Consider the following 17,786-nt stretch of genomic DNA (forward strand, 5'->3'; position numbering starts at 1 on the left):
ATGCGCATTTCTCGCTTTATGTTTTTTTGCTAATGACTTATTACTTGCTGTTTATTTTATATTTATTTTAGACTATGGAAATGATGTTAGACAAAAAGCAAATTAGAGCGATTTTCTTACTCGAGTTCAAAACGGGTCGTAAAGCAGCAGAGACAACTCTCAACATCAACAACGCATTTGGCCCAGGAACTGCTAACGAATGTGCAGTGCAGTGGTGGTTCAAGAAGTTTTGCAAAGGAGACAGAAGCCTTGAAGATGAGGAATGTAATGGCAGGACATTGGAAGTTGACAACGACCAACTGAGAGCAATCTCGAAGCTGATCCTCTTACAACTACAGGAGAAGTTGCCAAAGAACTCAACGTCGACCATTCTATGGTGGTTCAGCATTTGAAGCAACTTGTTTCCTCAAAAATAAGACCTAGCTGGAAAATCAGCTCTAATGCATCTTTTGGAGCAAAAATTAACATAAGACCCAGTCTTACTTTACTATAAGACCAGGTATAATATAATATGATATGATATAATATAATATGATATGATATAATATAATATAATATACCGGGTCTTATATTAATTTTTACTCCAGAAGACACATTAGAGCTGATTATCTGGCTAGGTCTTATTTTCGGGAAAAGAGGGAAATTGGAAAGCTGAAAAAGCTCGATAAGTGGGTGTCTTATGAGCTGACCGAAAATAAAACAAACCATTGTCCTGAAGCGTCGTCTTCTCTTATTCGACGCAACAATGAACCACATCTTGATTGGACTGTGCGACGAAAACTGGATTTTATACGACAACCGGCGACGACCAGCTCAGTGCTTGGACCTAAAAGCTCCAAAGCACTTCCCAAAGCCAACTTGCACCAAAAAAAGGTCACGGCCACTGTTTGGTAGTCTGCTCTTGGTCTCATCCACTACAGCTTTCTGAATCCCAGCGAAACCATTAAATCTGAGAAGAATGCTCAGCAAATCGATGAGATGCACCGAAAACTGCAATGCCTGCCGCCAGCATTGGTCCACAGAAAGGGCCCAATTCTTCTCTACAACGCTCGACCGCACATCACACAACCAGCTCTTCAAAAGTTGAACGAATTGGGCTACAAAGTTTTGCATCATCCGCCATATTCACCTGACCTCTCACCAAACGACTACCACTTCTTCAAGCATCTTGACAACTTTTTGCAGGGAAAATTCTTCCACAACCCGCAGAATGCAGAAAATGCTTTCCAAGAGTTCGTCGAATCCAGAAGCACAGATTTTTATGCTACAGGAATAAACAAACTTATTTCTTGTTGGCAAAAATGTGTTGATTATAATGGTTCCTATTTTAATTAATAAAGATGTGTTTGATCTAGTTATAATGATTCAAAATTCACAGTCCGCAACCGCCAATTACTTTTGCACCAACCAATAGGAATTTAACCTGAAGATACATCTGGAACAATACATAAACACAAATGCAGAAGATTATTAATTTCAACATTGTTTGTATGTGGAAAGTATGTATTCTATATACATAGAACAGTTGAAAAAACTATGACATTTGCACATAATGGAATACCATTACTGTTAAAAAAAAAAAAAGAATGAGGAAAATCCCTATGACCTGATATGGAATGATTTTCAAGCTATACTATTAAGTGAAAAATGCAAGCTGCAAAAAATATTTATGGTATACTACATTTTGAGTAAGAAATTGAAGGAGAAATAAAAATATACATATCAGCTAATCAAAAAGAAGTAGAGGAAAAGACAAACCAAAAACTAATGAGAATGGTTACCTCAGAGTGAATGAGAACAATGTGGTTAGGAAGGGGGTTTGTAGAAAGAACAGGCAACACCCCAGGAGTTACACATCTTTGAATATACCTTTTGTATAGTTCTGACTTTCAGAACCAGGTGAGTATTTCCCATATTAAGTATATGTAATCAAAGTGTGTGTGGGGGAATCCTAAAATGGAATCCAAACAGAAACACACTTAATTGTATTTCAAATGAGTAGCAAACATACCGAAGGGGGTAAAATAAAAGAAGTAAACCAAATATTTCTTAAGTATAGTATTTTGAATATATACCCCCAGGCTCTAAACAAAAAGAATCATTCTGGATAATGGAGCCACATTTATCACTGTCGGAGAAGGGAGTTACAAATGAAAAGAGGAAGGTTAAAACGAACCTTGAGATGCTGGATTGAAATTTGAGGTATTAGAAAAAAAAGAAATTTGAGGTATCAGTATGAACTCATTCATGGTTTTTAATATATGGACAAACAGATACAGAAATAGATATGTGTATGGGTATAAAGGGGTGGTGTCTATGTACTCGTGCATACACATATATTCATTTCCTAGCTCTGCCTGCTGAGAGAGGAGCTAGAAACAACGATATCCCAATCCCAATGAGCACAAAACACCACCTTCCAATAAGAACCAGACCTCCTTGAAGAAATGACTGATTCCAGAGCGGAAGCTGGGAAAGTAAAAGATGAACCTGGCAATATCTTGTGCCAGAAAGCAAGGAGATCCGCGAAGGATAAAGGGGATATATTGTCAAAAGGGCACAAGAGCCTACTTGAAGGGGTTCGCACTGGCCAAATCTGGGACACCCTGAGCATCAAAATACATAATAATAACAGATAATAACCTTGACTAAAACAAGAATCTAGAGTCCATAGTGAAATGATAGATTAGACAGATACCGTGTTTCCCCGCAAATAAGACTTAACCAGACAATCAGCTCTAATGCGTCTTTTGGAGCAAAAATTAATATAAGACCCGGTATTATATTATATTATATTATATTATATTATATTATATTATATTATATTATATTATATTATATTATTCCTGGTATTATATTATATGTTATGTTATATTATATTACATTACCTTATATTATACCTGGTATTATACTATGTTATATTATATTATATGCGGTCTTATATTAAAGTAAGACTGGGTTATATTAATTATATTAATTAATATAATATAATTAATTTTTGCTCCGAAAGACGCATTAGAGGTGATGATCTGGCTAGGTCTTCTTTTCCGGGAAACACGGTAGATAGATTAGATAGTTAGATTGACTGATAGAGGCAAAGAGGAAGCTTTTTTCTAACAGCAGAATTTCAGTTGATAATTATAGAAGGAATGACAGAGCTGGAAAATTATCAATGCATACTAGCACCAGTGGATAAAAGTTTGATGAGGGACAGGATAGTTACATAGTCTCCAAATACCTCACAATGAGATAATGAATAATAACTAAGGGGAAAATGCTAACTTTACAGAGAAAAATTTGGCATACACTAATTTAACCAAGTGATAAAAGTTAACATCACCAGTAATAGGGCAAATCAACATCTGTACCTCCAAATACAATGCACGGAGAACACAGTACCATGTTTCCCCGAAAATAAGACCTAACCAGAAAATAAGCCCTAGCATGATTTTTCAGGATGACATCCCCTGAACATAAGCCCTAATGCATCTTTTGTAGCAAACCTTAATATAAGACCCGGTCTTATTTTCGAGGAAACATGGTATTACTTCTATAGTATTCATGCCAAAATGTGTATCAACCACTCTATTTATAACATAACCCTCCTTTCCCCTTAAAAATCCTTTAAAGGTTTGTTCTTTTTGATGCCTCCTCAGCATAAAATTTATGCTGCTGTAGATTCTACAAATTCTGATTCACACGTGCACATTTAGTTAAAAACAATTTTGTTTCTCTAAAAACTTACATTTTCATTTTGAAATACTGACTAGTTCAATTAACGGCCTAAACTATTCTGATCTATAAAAATTAAAACTTCACATTTGGAAAGTGATAAACCTAGGAAGCAGCACTTTCATTTCTCTAGTTCTATATAGAAGACTAAAAAGTAGAGCAAAAAATAATTCTGGCTGAGATTAAGCTTTCCTTATAGCTGCCAATAAAAAGATTTAATTGTATTATGTGAAAGAATTAACATCATATGTACTTGATATTCTCCTTAAAATAAACCTTAGATTTTAAAAAAATGATTAAGGAACCAAAAGTGACCCAAATATCTACTGTCAGCCCACTTAATCTTGTTACATTTGGGTCTTGCTAGTCATTGTTTCTTTTCATAGAATCAGACAGATTACATTTAAATTTTAATGGTCAAGAAGTCAATCTGTCCTCGAAGATTATTTCTATATGGACATCCTGATACACGATGTACCCCAAAGCAATCTTATTGGCCTTATTTCCAAATTCTAGCTGGAAGAAATGAGGCATGCATGATACTGAAGTCCCGATATACCAGCAATAATAACCTAAAACAGTCAACTTATCAACATAACTCACCATGCTTCTTCTAATATAACTGATGGCTTTTTTCATATCCATGCCGGACCAGTTGTTGAGCATATAGCAAATACAGGAAGCACAGTATACAAATCGCATGTCATTTTCACTGCCTTCCGGTACTGCACAAAAACTGAAAATAATAATATGACTTACTATTAACACTGTATTGTTATTGTTATTATTATTACTACTATTATTTTTTGCCGGGGGTTAGAAACACCTACTCCATGTCTTTACTCACAGAAAAATCTATCACAAATATGGATTTGAAAATCTAAATATGGATTTAAAAACCACATACTACTTTTATTATTCAATAAAGAATAGGACTCTTAACTTGAATGACATAAAACTGACACTAAATCATTGCTTCACTCCAAAGTTCTGATTTCTGGGCAGCTTTATATGCGACCACAGTTACTCCTCCTAGAAGCCCACTAAGAGTATGTTTGCTCTCTGCCAGGAACAGCTGTGGCATACTGGCTTGAGAATTAATGGCAAAAAAAAGGAGCAAGTAAAACCTGGGACCTATTGTGTAGTAATAAATTCCAAAGCCCAATGTTTGCTATGTGAAATTTCTTCTAACTATATCTATAGATAACCCACTAATTGATCAGACTGTTTTAACTTTTACCTATTTAATTAGTTTTAGAGACTTAAAAGTCTGTGTCTCTTATCTAGTCCTTTATCTATAAACAAGGATAAGGTAGCAGTAAACAAAGACTGTACTGAAGTATCGAGAAATCATATGTACTTGCTGAGGTAAATATTTAGTTTTAGAGTATTTCCAACTACTGTCAATTTATCTTATATGTCAACATTAATTTTCCCATCATGAGCAGTGTTTTTAAAATACTGACAGGAAAACAGAGATATTAGTAGATGGAACACAGAACTAACAACATAGCAGGGTTTGCTTGCAAAGTCTTTTCTTTAGACAGCATTACGACTGTTTTACCACTTCTAGGTAAAAAGTCTAGGGAGATTCTTCTGTATACGTATCACACGAACCATCAAATATTAATGAACTCATCAACTTCTTTAATCCTTTAAAAAATGTCAAGAAAACTACCTACATTAGAATATTCAATGTTCATCCCTTTCTGCCCCATTACCATGTCTTAAGAAAGACAAGTTCAGACTACTAAGAGTTTATGATAAACTCTGAAGTTCTAGTATAATATTATATCCACTTTTTTAGTTCCAAAAGATTTCTCTTTAAAAAAAAAAAAAGTAATACAAAATGACGCATACCTTCCATCTTCCAGCTGAAGGGCTCTCAAGCCTGCTAAACAAGCTTCTTTGTTTACACGGCTCAGGTCATCTCCAAGAATAACTAAGCACGAAAGGCCAGTGTAGGTCATTGCTATGTGGCCACTATCATAAGGATGAGCTGTTCCAGGACTCTGAATTCAAAATTAATACGTTAGTTAGTAAAATGAAATGAAAATTTATTTAATTAATTTGACACGAGGTTTCAGTAAATAGAACAATTAAATGTTGTTTATACTGATTGGTATAGACATCTGACTGAGAAAAACAAACCTCAATTTTATACATATGTGTATTTAAAGTTTACGAATCCTTTGTTTTTAGATTCCCTGCTAAAAGCAATGGGTGATTGGAGACACGTTGGCAAATTCATATGACTGTGACATACGTAAGTTGGTCTATAGCTTAAGGCAGAGGAAGAAAATTGAAGCAGTGACTCAATGAAATCATGTCACCTTCTCCAAAATCACTATTTATTCCAAAAATTTGAAGATTATGGAAAAACTGGCAGCATGCCATCTGCCTTCAGATTGCAACCAGTTACAAATCTTGATGTACTCTCAATGTACTCATGTACACTGGCTTGTAACCATTATATTATATAAGCAGACTGACTTCATCAAGGAAAAAGTTTCAATTTTGAGGCCTTTCAATATAGTGATGCTTTCTACTGTAGAAAAATATTGGTATTTTGTGCATAGATGAAACACCTACAAAGCCTTTTCTGGGTCTGCTTCTTTGAAGAAGAAAAACGCTCCTCACTTTGATGGGACTCACTGCTTTCTATACCTATAAGTGCTGGTGCCAAAGCCCCTTGTTATAACCCTGAAGATATTCTGCCTATTGCTATGAAGGTCATCAAATTCATCACTACTCGGGACTTCAATCACTGCCTTGGCAAGAGTTTTTCTTCTATTCCTAAGAAATGAAAACCAAATGCAAAGTCCTTCTCTAACACAAGTTCACTTGCTACTTAGAGAGCAAGTATCAAGCATCTGAATGCTTAATTTCCATTTTCTCCAGGAAATCACCAGTAATTTTTTACACACATACACATGACACTAAAGGAGACATAATTTTTGAAATAGGAATTTTGGAGTGTATGTGTGTGGTGTATTTTCCCAGGAAGTAAGGTGGGTATAGCTTTCCCTTAAAGAGTTCCAGTTCATAACACACATAACTGGACGTTAAGTAGCTATATTGAAACTTGGAAGCCTGGTTCTTTCTATATCCTTTCTTATTTTTCTTTCTCACTAAAATCTCCCCACCTCTCTTTTCCTTCTGCCTGACCCAACAAAAACTAACCTTTGATGGGTTGAATGGAATACCCAGGTATGAAGAGCCTCGGAAACCACAACGATTTAGATTTGATCCTAGAAAATAAAAGATGTACTTATTTAAAGTATCCCTTATTTTTGCACGGATGCTAAAGCAGCTCAATTACACAGTCTTTCAGAAAGTGAGTATTTTAGTAGCAAAGCTTGGTTCCTGTCTCTGTTTTAATGCTAGCTAATGTTGAATGCTTATTATGTGCCAGGTCTGTTCCAGGCGCTTTATGGAAATCTCATTTCATTTCCAAACAAGTAAGAGATAAAATAATGATTTTCTACTAGTTACCTTTTCATAACCCACCTTATGGTGTACCAAATGCTTTTATACTTTTCCTATCTGACCATTTTTCATGTGATCAACATATTCAACTCCTCGTTCTCCAGAACAGAAAGTAGACATGTTCAAGGTAATACAAAACGATCCAGAATCCTAATTTCCCATTCAGTGTCTTTTTTACCTTACCAGTTGCTTCTTTACAGTGGAACAAGTTAAAGATATAAACTACTCTATAGTCACAGAAAATATATGTACTTTGTATTTTAGTATTAGACAGAACTTCATTCTGAATCCAATAACCTACTTAGTTTTGAAGTACATATAACATTATAAGTTAGCACTTAGTCTCTGCTCATTCAAACTATGTTTACTCACACAATTTTTTTTTCTGTCTAAAAACTTTTATTTTTCAAGATATCAGTGGAATATAACTGGGAACTAAAGAAAGAATATAGTTATATCCTTGAAAAGGGAACTCTTGCGCACTGTTGGTGGGAGTGTAAACTGGTATAGCCACTATGGAAAACAATACAGAAATTCCTCAAAAAAATTAAAAATAGAACTACCATACGATCCCACAATCTCACTTCTAGGTATTTATCCAAAGAAAATTACATCACTATCTCAAAGAGATATCTATACTCCATGTTCACTGCAGCATTATTCACAATAGCCAAGACCTGTTAAAACCTAAGTATCCATCGACATATGAATGGATAAAGAAAATGTGAGACACACACACAGAGGAATATTATTCAGCCACCAAATAGAAGGAAATCCTGCTTTTTGGGACAATATGGATGGGCCTTGAGGGCATTATGCTAAGTGAAATAAGTCAGACAGAGAAAGACAAATACTGTATGTTCCCACTTATATGTGAAGCCTAAAAAACCAGAAATCATAAAAATAGTAGAATAGTGGTTTTAGGGGTAGGGGTGGGGCAGGGGAAAAGCGGGGAGATGTTGGCCAAAGGGCACACACTTATAAGATGAGTAAGTTCTGGGGATCTAATGTATACCATGGTGACTACAGTTAACAACACTGTATTGTATGTTTGAAAGTTGTTAAGACAGTAGATCTTAAATGTTATTACCACAGAGACACCAAAAAAGGTAATTAATTATGTGAGGGGATAGAGGTGTCAACTAACCTTATTGTAGTAATCATTTTGCAACATATACATGTATCAAATCATCATTCTGTACACCTTAAACTCATACATGTATGTCAATGATATCTCAGAAAGCTGGAAAGCTGGAAAAAAAAGAAATTTAAAATATAAAATAAAAAAGGTCACACCCATAATAAGAAAAAAATTATGGTTTTGATAGCTATCAGAAAATCAGCATGATAGATGTATAAAGTAGGAATGTATAGTATCAACAGAGTGTACCTGTATAGCAAACAAAAAATCAATTTGATTTAAAAATAGGCTCTGCTGTGATGAGGAACTAGCTTCATATCTCTTATGACAGATACATGAATAATTCACAATAACTTTTTTTCACTATTCTTCAAATCAGATACTATATTCTATTCAGCTTTATATCCCCTGCAAGTATTTAGAATAGTAGTTTATACATTAATTCTTTAAACAATTTAGGAAACTTTACCCACCAAATTTAAAACTCTCCACCAACCACCTACCCATTAATTTAAAAATTATTTAGGGGTAGCCAGTTAGCTAGGGTGGCCAGTTAACTCAGTTGGTTAGAGCGTGGTGCTAATAACACCAAGGTTGACAGTTCGATCCCCACATAGGGGCACTGTGAGCAGCATCTTTAAAAAAAAAAAATCATTTAAAAAAGGATACTATATAATGGTGATAATAATTTTGATGAACATGGTTCTCTTATCCTTGCTAAAGACCTTTAAATTGGTAAGCCATTTAAGACTTGCCAATATATAAGGAGACATAAAAATGTTCATACCCTACGACCCAGGAATGAAACATCTGTGGATCTACTCCAGTAACTTCAAATATGGGAAAGTCATATGCACAGAAACACTGGCTTCAGTTTATAATGGTAGAAATGTAGAATAAACGAAACTTTATAACCTCTCTTTAAAGTTTTACATTCTACAAATTAGTCACCGTTTTCTTAGATTATTTTTTAAAGAATCTAAATGCACTGCCTTTATAATGCTTGACATATAGTTGGTCTTTATTTATTATGAGCTTAGTAGTAAAACTTTAAGTTTTAAAGTGAGACATGACCCAATCATCAGATAGGAGTTAGATTTGTAGCTTAGTAATTGCTTATCATGTACAGGCATGCAAAGAAAGGATTTGTTTTTCCTAACAATTGATAGCTAAACACATTATATTCTCTAATAACACATCCCTCTACATACTCATGCATAAACACACATATATATATTGTACAACGTATTTCTATTTTTGCTGCGTCTTCCCATCTGCCTAATTTCACTTTTCTGAAGTAATCCGGCTTTTTATGATATATTGCTGTCTAAACTACTTCCATGTAACACGATAAACTAGTTTGAGTTTATGACTCTACCATGGTGGAGGACGCTTTTTCCAAGTCATTGGTTCTCGATTGCTATCACACTGGGATTGTTGGACAGGTTAAATATAACATACTGTATCTATTCAAAGGAACACTATACTTCTATTAAAAGTAGTAATTAGGGAAAACTATATAGCAATATGGAAAAATATATACAATCAAGAGAAAAAGAAAATACAAAAATATATGTGCAGTATGTTCATAATTTAGCAAAGGGTACGTATCATCAAAGTGAGGAAGAGAATAAACAAAATAGACCCTGGTTCGAAAGTTAGGATTCTAAATCTTTTTGTGCTACTAACCAACTGTTAAGTAGAAACATGCCATTCATTCCAAATTTACAACTGGAAGCACACTCGTACTACTGAAATTTCTTTTGAGGTTCTCAGATGGCACCATCTAGCGTTCCCATTCAGTAGAAACAAAACAAACTAAAATGGTCTGGATGCTCAACAATCAATTGCATAGCTTGAAAAAAATATAGATGCCTCGGAAGTCCTAACTCAGTCCCACATCAAAACCCTGAGAGTGATGCCTGGACAATCATATGTAAAAAAAGAGAATCCCTGTGTGACACACAGATGTGTATGGATGTAATATGTATATGTGTGTTTACTCATGAGTGTGTAGAAGGACGTGTTATTAGAGAATATAATGTGTTTAGCTATCAATTGTTAGGAAAAACAACCCTTTTGTTTGCAAGCCTGCACATGAAAGGCAATTATTAAGCTATAAAGCTAACTCCTGCCTGATGACTAGATCATATCTTACTTTAAAATGTTTTACTATTAAGCTCATAAGAAACACCAATTATATGTCAAGTATTTATAAAGGCAGTGCGTTTAGATTCTTTAAAAAAGAATCTAAGAAAAGTTATAAAACTACAGAATGTGAAACTTTAATGAGAGTTTAAAAAGATTTACTTTAATTAGCAGAGTTGCTTTTCATAGGAAAGAAGTGAATTTTCCCTCTTTTAAGAGAACATTTTATTGTAGAAGGTAAAATAAAAATACATTAGAAATTATATTTAGGTGCTTCTAATAAAGAACAACTCTTGAGCGAAAAATATCACCCCACTATTAATGGTGGTCATGCTACTTACATATAATTCAAAGTCTGATTTGATCATGTTCTTAATTTCCTAATCCCCATTTTAAAAGTTAGGTTTTTGCACTAAGCAAACAGTACTCAAGTGAAGAATGTGGCGATTTTTTAAATATAAACATGGACATTAAGATTTAATGACTATAGAAATAATTCTTCCTAGATACCAAGAAACAGTTTCCTAGTAAAAGGACATATCTTAAGCAACCTTGTTTCAAAAAAGTCAATAGAGACCCAAACAAGGCAAATATAAAATTCTATAGCTTAAAAATGGTTTTTTATGTATTTTCTAAATTTCACAGATTAGTTTTAGAATTGGACCTAGACCGATTAAAGAAAAGGCAGGCAGAAGACTTTCATGAGATTAGAGCTTTAACAGTGTATTTTATCCAACAAAATAGTAAATTGAGAACTCAGAATTACAGTTGAACTAGACTGTGATCAGATCTGTGGTGTGGCCTCCCAGACATGACTAGAGACTTAAACCAACCACTGTGGGATCTTTGCAAAAAATTCTTGATCCACAATGCTTCCAAAACAGGTGCTCTACAATTTTTTTTAATTTGCAACATGCTTAATTTAGCCACATGAAACTATACTTACATTTTAAGCATATTATTTTAAAAAGGCAGCAATCTGACTGAATAATCTACTAAAAAATAAAATCATTACACATTTTACCTTATAACAGTAAAACACCGTATCTATACTCCAAACACTTAATCTTAACATTTTATGAAATCTATTAAGGAACAGATACCACATTTATTCTCCTTTAGAGCCATAAGACAGCCTCAGCGTTCTCATGAAAAAATCCGTAAATCACAGAGAAACATATCTGATAAATACAACACCTATTGCAATGATTCAGTACTGGAAATATCCAGTAATGGAAATACCAAAGGACTAGACAACCGAAAACTGGATTCTAATTTTGCCTTTAGCATTAACTAGCTGTATTATTGTGGACAAATGATTACTCTCTCAGGACCTTAATATCCTCATTTGTAAACGATGGACTGTAATGGTCCTTGCTCTATTCTAGCTCTAAAATTCTCTGGTTGTGCCCTTGATCAGAGAAAGGAACACAATTCCCACCTTGATCCCTTGTGTTTCCTAAATACTTCCTGAGGTTGAGGTGAAAGGGCTCCAACCATCCAGTGTCTGATCACACACTTATTCCTAGGCTACTGCTAGGGTCTTCACAACCCTGAAGTTAAGTCGAAGGCCAGAGGTAACTTTGACTATCACATGTATCAGTGCTATACGTGACAGTCTCCACGAGGGATCTATATACTCTAACGGTAAAGCAGCTCTGGGACTTGGAGTCACAAATCGAGGATATCAGTCTGGCTCCAGCACTTAACATGTATGTGGACTCGGGGCAGGTCTCTTAATCACTCTGCCTCTCAGTTAACTCTTCTGGGGAAGGCAGATCAGGGCAAGAACAAATTCAATGGTATATTTGACAGAGCTTTTGAAAATTATAAAATATTAAATATATAGCATTATTTCTGCCATTAGCAAAATTCTCAATATATTTGTGTACATTTAAGTTTAGTTTTCAATTGTTTATTTTTGTTCTGTTTTGAAGAGAGGTTAAGCTAAGACTTTTTCTCACTTGAATTTTTAAATACAGAAACATATTTATTGTAAACATTCAAACAATAGAGATGTATAGAATAAAATTAAAGTCTCTTATCTTGCATCCTCTACCTCTGTTTCCATCTACTTCTCCCTCCACAAAGATTTTTAATTATCTTTTCAGAGTTTTTCCTATACATTTATATTCATAAATTATCAAACACCTCTATATGTTTATGAATTTATAATTCATAAATTATCAAAACATCTCTATACTATGGTATGTATCATTTAACCATATATGATGAACAATTTCATGTCACTACATACATAGATTTGCCTCAATCACTTTATGACTGCATAGGTTTATTTAACTGTTTCACTTTTGGTGAACATTTATTTTGCTTCTAATTTATTACTGTAATAAACACCACCAAAGCATTCTTCTACATATATTTTGGTACACATGCATTAGTTCCCTAAGGCTAGAAACAAATTACCACAAACCTGATGGCTTTAAACAATAGATATTTATTCTCTCATAGTCTGGAGCCCAGAAGTCTAAAACCAAGGTGTTGGCAGAGTTGGGTCTTTCTGGAGATCTGTGAGAGAATCGTTCCATGCCTCTCTTAGCTTCTGGTGTCTGTGGGCAATCCTGGCATTCCTTAGCGTGTTAACCCATCACTCAAATCTCTGCCTCTGTATTCACATGGCCTTCCCTTCTGTGCCTCCAATCTCCCTCTCCTCTCTCTTATAAAGGCACCAGTCATTGATCTCAAGATCCTTAACCTCAACTACATCTGCAAAGACCCCTGTGCCAAATAAGGTCATATTCTGAGGTTCTGGGTGGAAATGTCTTTTTAGGGCTATTATTCAACCCACTACAACATGCATGAGAAGATGTCAGAGGGGAAAAAAATTATACGTACTGCTAAAATGCCCTTCAATATGTTGTAATTTTCACTTCCATCAAAAGAATGTTAAAGTGCTCTTTCCCCCCACGTTCTTGCCAACTTTTAAAAACTTTTTGTTAAACTGATGTGTTAGGTAAAAAATAATGTAACATCATTGTTTTCATTGCATCTCCCTGATTTCTAGTAAGATTAATCCTCTTTTCATGTATTTACTGACTACCTGTACTTCTTTTGTGAACTTTCTATTCATACATTTTTATCATTTCCTAAACAGCGATGTGTCATTTTCTTCTCAATCTTTACAAATTCCTCAGTCTGGATATTAATATTTTATCTATTATATAATATATACTGCTACAATTTCATCCAAGTCTGTCACTTATCTAACTTTATCTTTCACTACATAACATTTAAAATATCTATTTAGTCAAATCTATCAATTTTTCTTTTATGGTCTTTGGGCTTAACATTTTTAGATTTTTAAATTCCCTATGATTTTATATGCTATAAAGTAGGACAAATATAGATCTATGAGTTACAGAAAGCATATTCTACTGAGTTTACAAATGCCTTATGGATGAGAAAATATTGGAGGAGCCAGAGGATGTTCTAGGCTAAATGTGAAAACACAGAAAGGAGGAACAAAAAATAAAAGTTGGAGAAGATACGAGTGATTTAAAAGTTTAACATCTGCAGGGCGGCCGGATGGTTCAGTTGGTTGGAGCACAAGCTCTGAACAGCAGGGTTGCCAGTTAGATTCCCACCTGGGCCAGTGAGCTGTGCCCTCCACAACTAGACTGAAGACAATGTGCTACCACTGAGCTTCTGGAGGGGCAGCCGGAAGGCTCAGATGGTTAGAGCGCCAGCTCTCAACAACAAGCTTGCCAGTTCAATTCCCACGTGGGATGGTGGGCTGTGCCCTCTGCAACTTAAGATTGAAAATGGTGACTGGACATGGAGCTGAGCTGCGCCCTCCACAATTAGACTGAAGGACAACAACTTGGAGCTGACAAGTCCTAGAGAAACACACTGTTCCCCAATATTCCCCAATAAAATTTATTTAAAAAAAAAAGTTTAACATCTGCTGATACACAACAATGCTTTAGGCACTGAGAGGGAAAAGAAACATAAGAGACACATTCTCTGTCCTCCAGAAGTTTACAATTCAAATGTAAGCAAGAATATTTTAAGCAACAGTTAAGCAGCAATGATTGCAAAGAAAAAAATAGCAATGGGCTTTAAACCAGTGAAGCTCATGGAGAGGACAGTACAATTTGAAAGAGAATTCTGATGGGTCTTAAAAGAGATAGTTTCAAACCTAATTTTATATTTTCACCGAAGTATAATAAACATAAGAAAAGCACACTTATCATAATTAAATAGCTCAATGAACTTCTGCAAAGTAAACTCACCTATAAAATCAGCACTCAGGTCAACAAGTATATGACAGCACCCCAAAAGGCCCCTCCTATTTCCCAAAAGCTCAGATTGGTTTTGCTAATTTTGGACTTGACGTAAATGGAGTAACATTCTATACACTTCTTTCTCTCAAAACACACCTGTGACCTTCACCCAAACTTTTGCATGTAATTGTACATTCTGCTTTCCTGTTACTGTATAGTAACTGCATTATATGAATATTCTAATTCATCACTTATCCATTACACCAATGATGAGTAGTTTGTATAGTTCCTACTTCTGGGCTCTTGTGAAAAATACTGCTATGGAATTCTAATACCTTCTAGTATCTTTTGGTGAACACGTTTTCATTTCTGTTGGGTATGCACGTACTAGGGAGAACTGCTGGATGACAGAAAATGTTCAGCTTTAGTAAATACTGCCACACAGTAGTTATAAATGGTGGCTGTAAAACTCCTCCAGCATTGTATGAGAGTTCCAGTTGTGTTACAGTCTCATCAACCCTTGTTCTTTTTCACCTTTTCCATTAATCATTCCAGTAGTATGTAGCAAACACAACTACTACGGATAATATGAAGGCTTAGGTAATAATCCGCACATCTCTCACAACAAAAGATCAACGAAGGAGAAAAGTATCAAATAATGAAAAGATCAAATAATGAAAAAGAATATGGGGATTAAAGCGCTGTAAAAAAACTCATTTCACTAATAAATGGTAGGGGAAAGTAAACACATTATTAAAGAGCAGACCAAAACACAGCTCAATCATGGAGCCAGCAGACAGTCCTTAAAAGTGGGGAAAAATATAAGACAAGACAAAAGGAGGAAGCATGGTGAATAAGTGATCAATGTTCTGATTAACTGTAACCTACAGTATGAATTCTTTCACCAAAATATTACAGTCCACACTTTTCTATAGAGATAACGGCTATTTTATTTCAGGGGAATAAAAATCAATAAAATTTTTCTAAAAATAATATAAAATATATTTTAGCAAAAACTTAAGAAGAGCTTTTGTATGTACCACAGTGTATAATTTCTAATCTGTACTATGTGAGATATATTTAAAAAACTACAGTGTATAATTTGATCAGGACATGAATTTTTAGTAAACAAACAAAAGTCACAGTCTGTAATACTACTTTACATGTATCTAATACACAACTTTTAAAAAAAATCTCAGACTTTCATTTAAGCTAGTAAAAAAACAAAACAACAAAAAAACCCCACAATCCTGGTACAAAGGGAAAGTACAAATTACTTCCATTTTGCAGGTGACCAGAATCGTGACCTTACCTCAGCCACAAGCTCCCAGAGGATGAGGATCATACCTTATAACTTATCAAAGCCCTTCTCCGTAGGTTTAGCAGAGTAGTACTCTTAGCAGAACATTCAAATAATCCTACTCACCAACCTGTTAGAATCTATTACTATTGACCAAATATATCATATATGCTGTTACATATAGCTGGTGAAAAATGAGTATTTATGTATTAATGTATTAAGTTCTGATTGGCCTAATTCAAGATGCTTAATCATTTTTAACAAGAATTCATTTACAAACACAGATTTTTAAAATTATACAAAAACAAACACTAGAAACTTAAAGAACAATAAAGTAGAAAGCCCAAACTATGTCCAACAGTATCTGCTAATAGATCAAACCTCTTTCTTCCTAAATAAAGCTTTAGCTTATTTTCCCAAAGTTCATCTGGGTGAGATTTATACATGATTACTCCAACCATTGAACAACACTGTTAATTTATTGATGCTGACTCTTAAAAGATAGGTAAGTGGTAACCACTGACAAAAACTGATTTTTATGGGAGCTTATTTGCTTGATCTTTTCTAGGTTAGAATTTCTAACATTTATAAGTGCAATTAATGTTAGGCATTTTACACTTAACAGAGTGAACAACAGAGTTTATAAAACATGTGTGTATTTAGTTGATCAGGTAATTTCTGAATTTTGAGGATTTATTTAATTGATCGAAGTTTACAAAGTTTTTTTAAAATGGCTGAAGTATAAAAGCTCTAAGAAACCATTAAAGAAATGCTAAAGAAATATTAGCGGGAAAGTGACCGGAGATTGAAATGAAATCTTTTGATGGCCAAGAGTTTTTCACTGAAGAGACATAAAAGAATGGTTGGGAATGAAAAATAGAATGAATGCTACAAAACTAATCAAACATAAATATGAAATACAAATAATCAACAAGTAGTTACCAGTGTGGAAGTATGCAACAAAGGATGGTGCTACAACTATGAATTCCTATTTAACCCAGACAACTCGAAATTGCTCTCGCAAGAGATCAAAGATTAGACTAGTTAAATGTTATATTTGAACAGAAAGGGAGTGTTGCAGTGTAATAAAAACATAGATGAATAAAACATATTAATAGTTTATGAATAAATACTAAGTGCTAGTCTAATATGTTATACCAAGTACAACTAGTCACACTAAAAATAAAATGCTAAAAACTCACTCACTGTCTTCTGTGGGAAGGACCTGCAGAGAGTAAATCCACTCTATTATATCATCTTTGTTCACCACATCTAAGGAGTCCAACATATCCAGCCCAGAGAGCGCAAAAAATGCGATTGTCAACCTGAAAGAAAAAGGAAAAAAAAGAAAACCACGTAAAATTCCAGCTTTGCTATCAAACCACTCAAGTCTTTCTGGCTCAGAAAAATAACAAACTAATTCTAAGTTTACAATAATTTAAACAATACTACCATCTTGTAAAAGCCAAAAAAAAACCAATTTATTTTTATAATTTAATAACATCAGTCAAACCTTTGTTTCATTTTGTTAAAAAGGGATACTGAGGGGTTAAGAAACCAATTCTACTCATCTGAATTTACTGAAACTAGTATATCAGCAACCTGAAGGCTAAAAGTAGATTTAAAAAAGAGAATTTCCTGCACCTGTTCAATACAAATAAGGTCAAAAGCCTGGAAAAATTATATAAAAATCTCAATTTTCACCAATTTGCCAAAAGTAATTATACTTATG

General features: G+C 34.2%; 1 protein-coding gene across 3 annotated transcripts in view; it reads right to left on the reverse strand.

The window, feature by feature from the left end:
- Nucleotides 1-17,786, reverse strand: part of PGGT1B (protein geranylgeranyltransferase type I subunit beta) — a 52,030-nt gene that overhangs the window by 24,998 nt on the left and 9,246 nt on the right. For all 3 annotated transcript variants that reach the window (XM_033110638.1, XM_033110635.1, XM_033110637.1), the window contains exons 2-5: nt 17,261-17,379; nt 6,916-6,983; nt 5,593-5,744; nt 4,336-4,468 (exon numbers count right to left, since the gene is read on the reverse strand). In XM_033110638.1, the coding sequence (XP_032966529.1) occupies nt 4,336-4,468; nt 5,593-5,744; nt 6,916-6,983; nt 17,261-17,342 (435 nt within the window). In that variant the 5' untranslated portion in view covers nt 17,343-17,379. The remainder of the gene's footprint in view (nt 1-4,335; nt 4,469-5,592; nt 5,745-6,915; nt 6,984-17,260; nt 17,380-17,786) is intronic.

Source organism: Rhinolophus ferrumequinum, chromosome 7, assembly GCF_004115265.2.
Source record: "Rhinolophus ferrumequinum isolate MPI-CBG mRhiFer1 chromosome 7, mRhiFer1_v1.p, whole genome shotgun sequence".
Classification (NCBI taxonomy): domain Eukaryota; kingdom Metazoa; phylum Chordata; class Mammalia; order Chiroptera; family Rhinolophidae; genus Rhinolophus; species Rhinolophus ferrumequinum.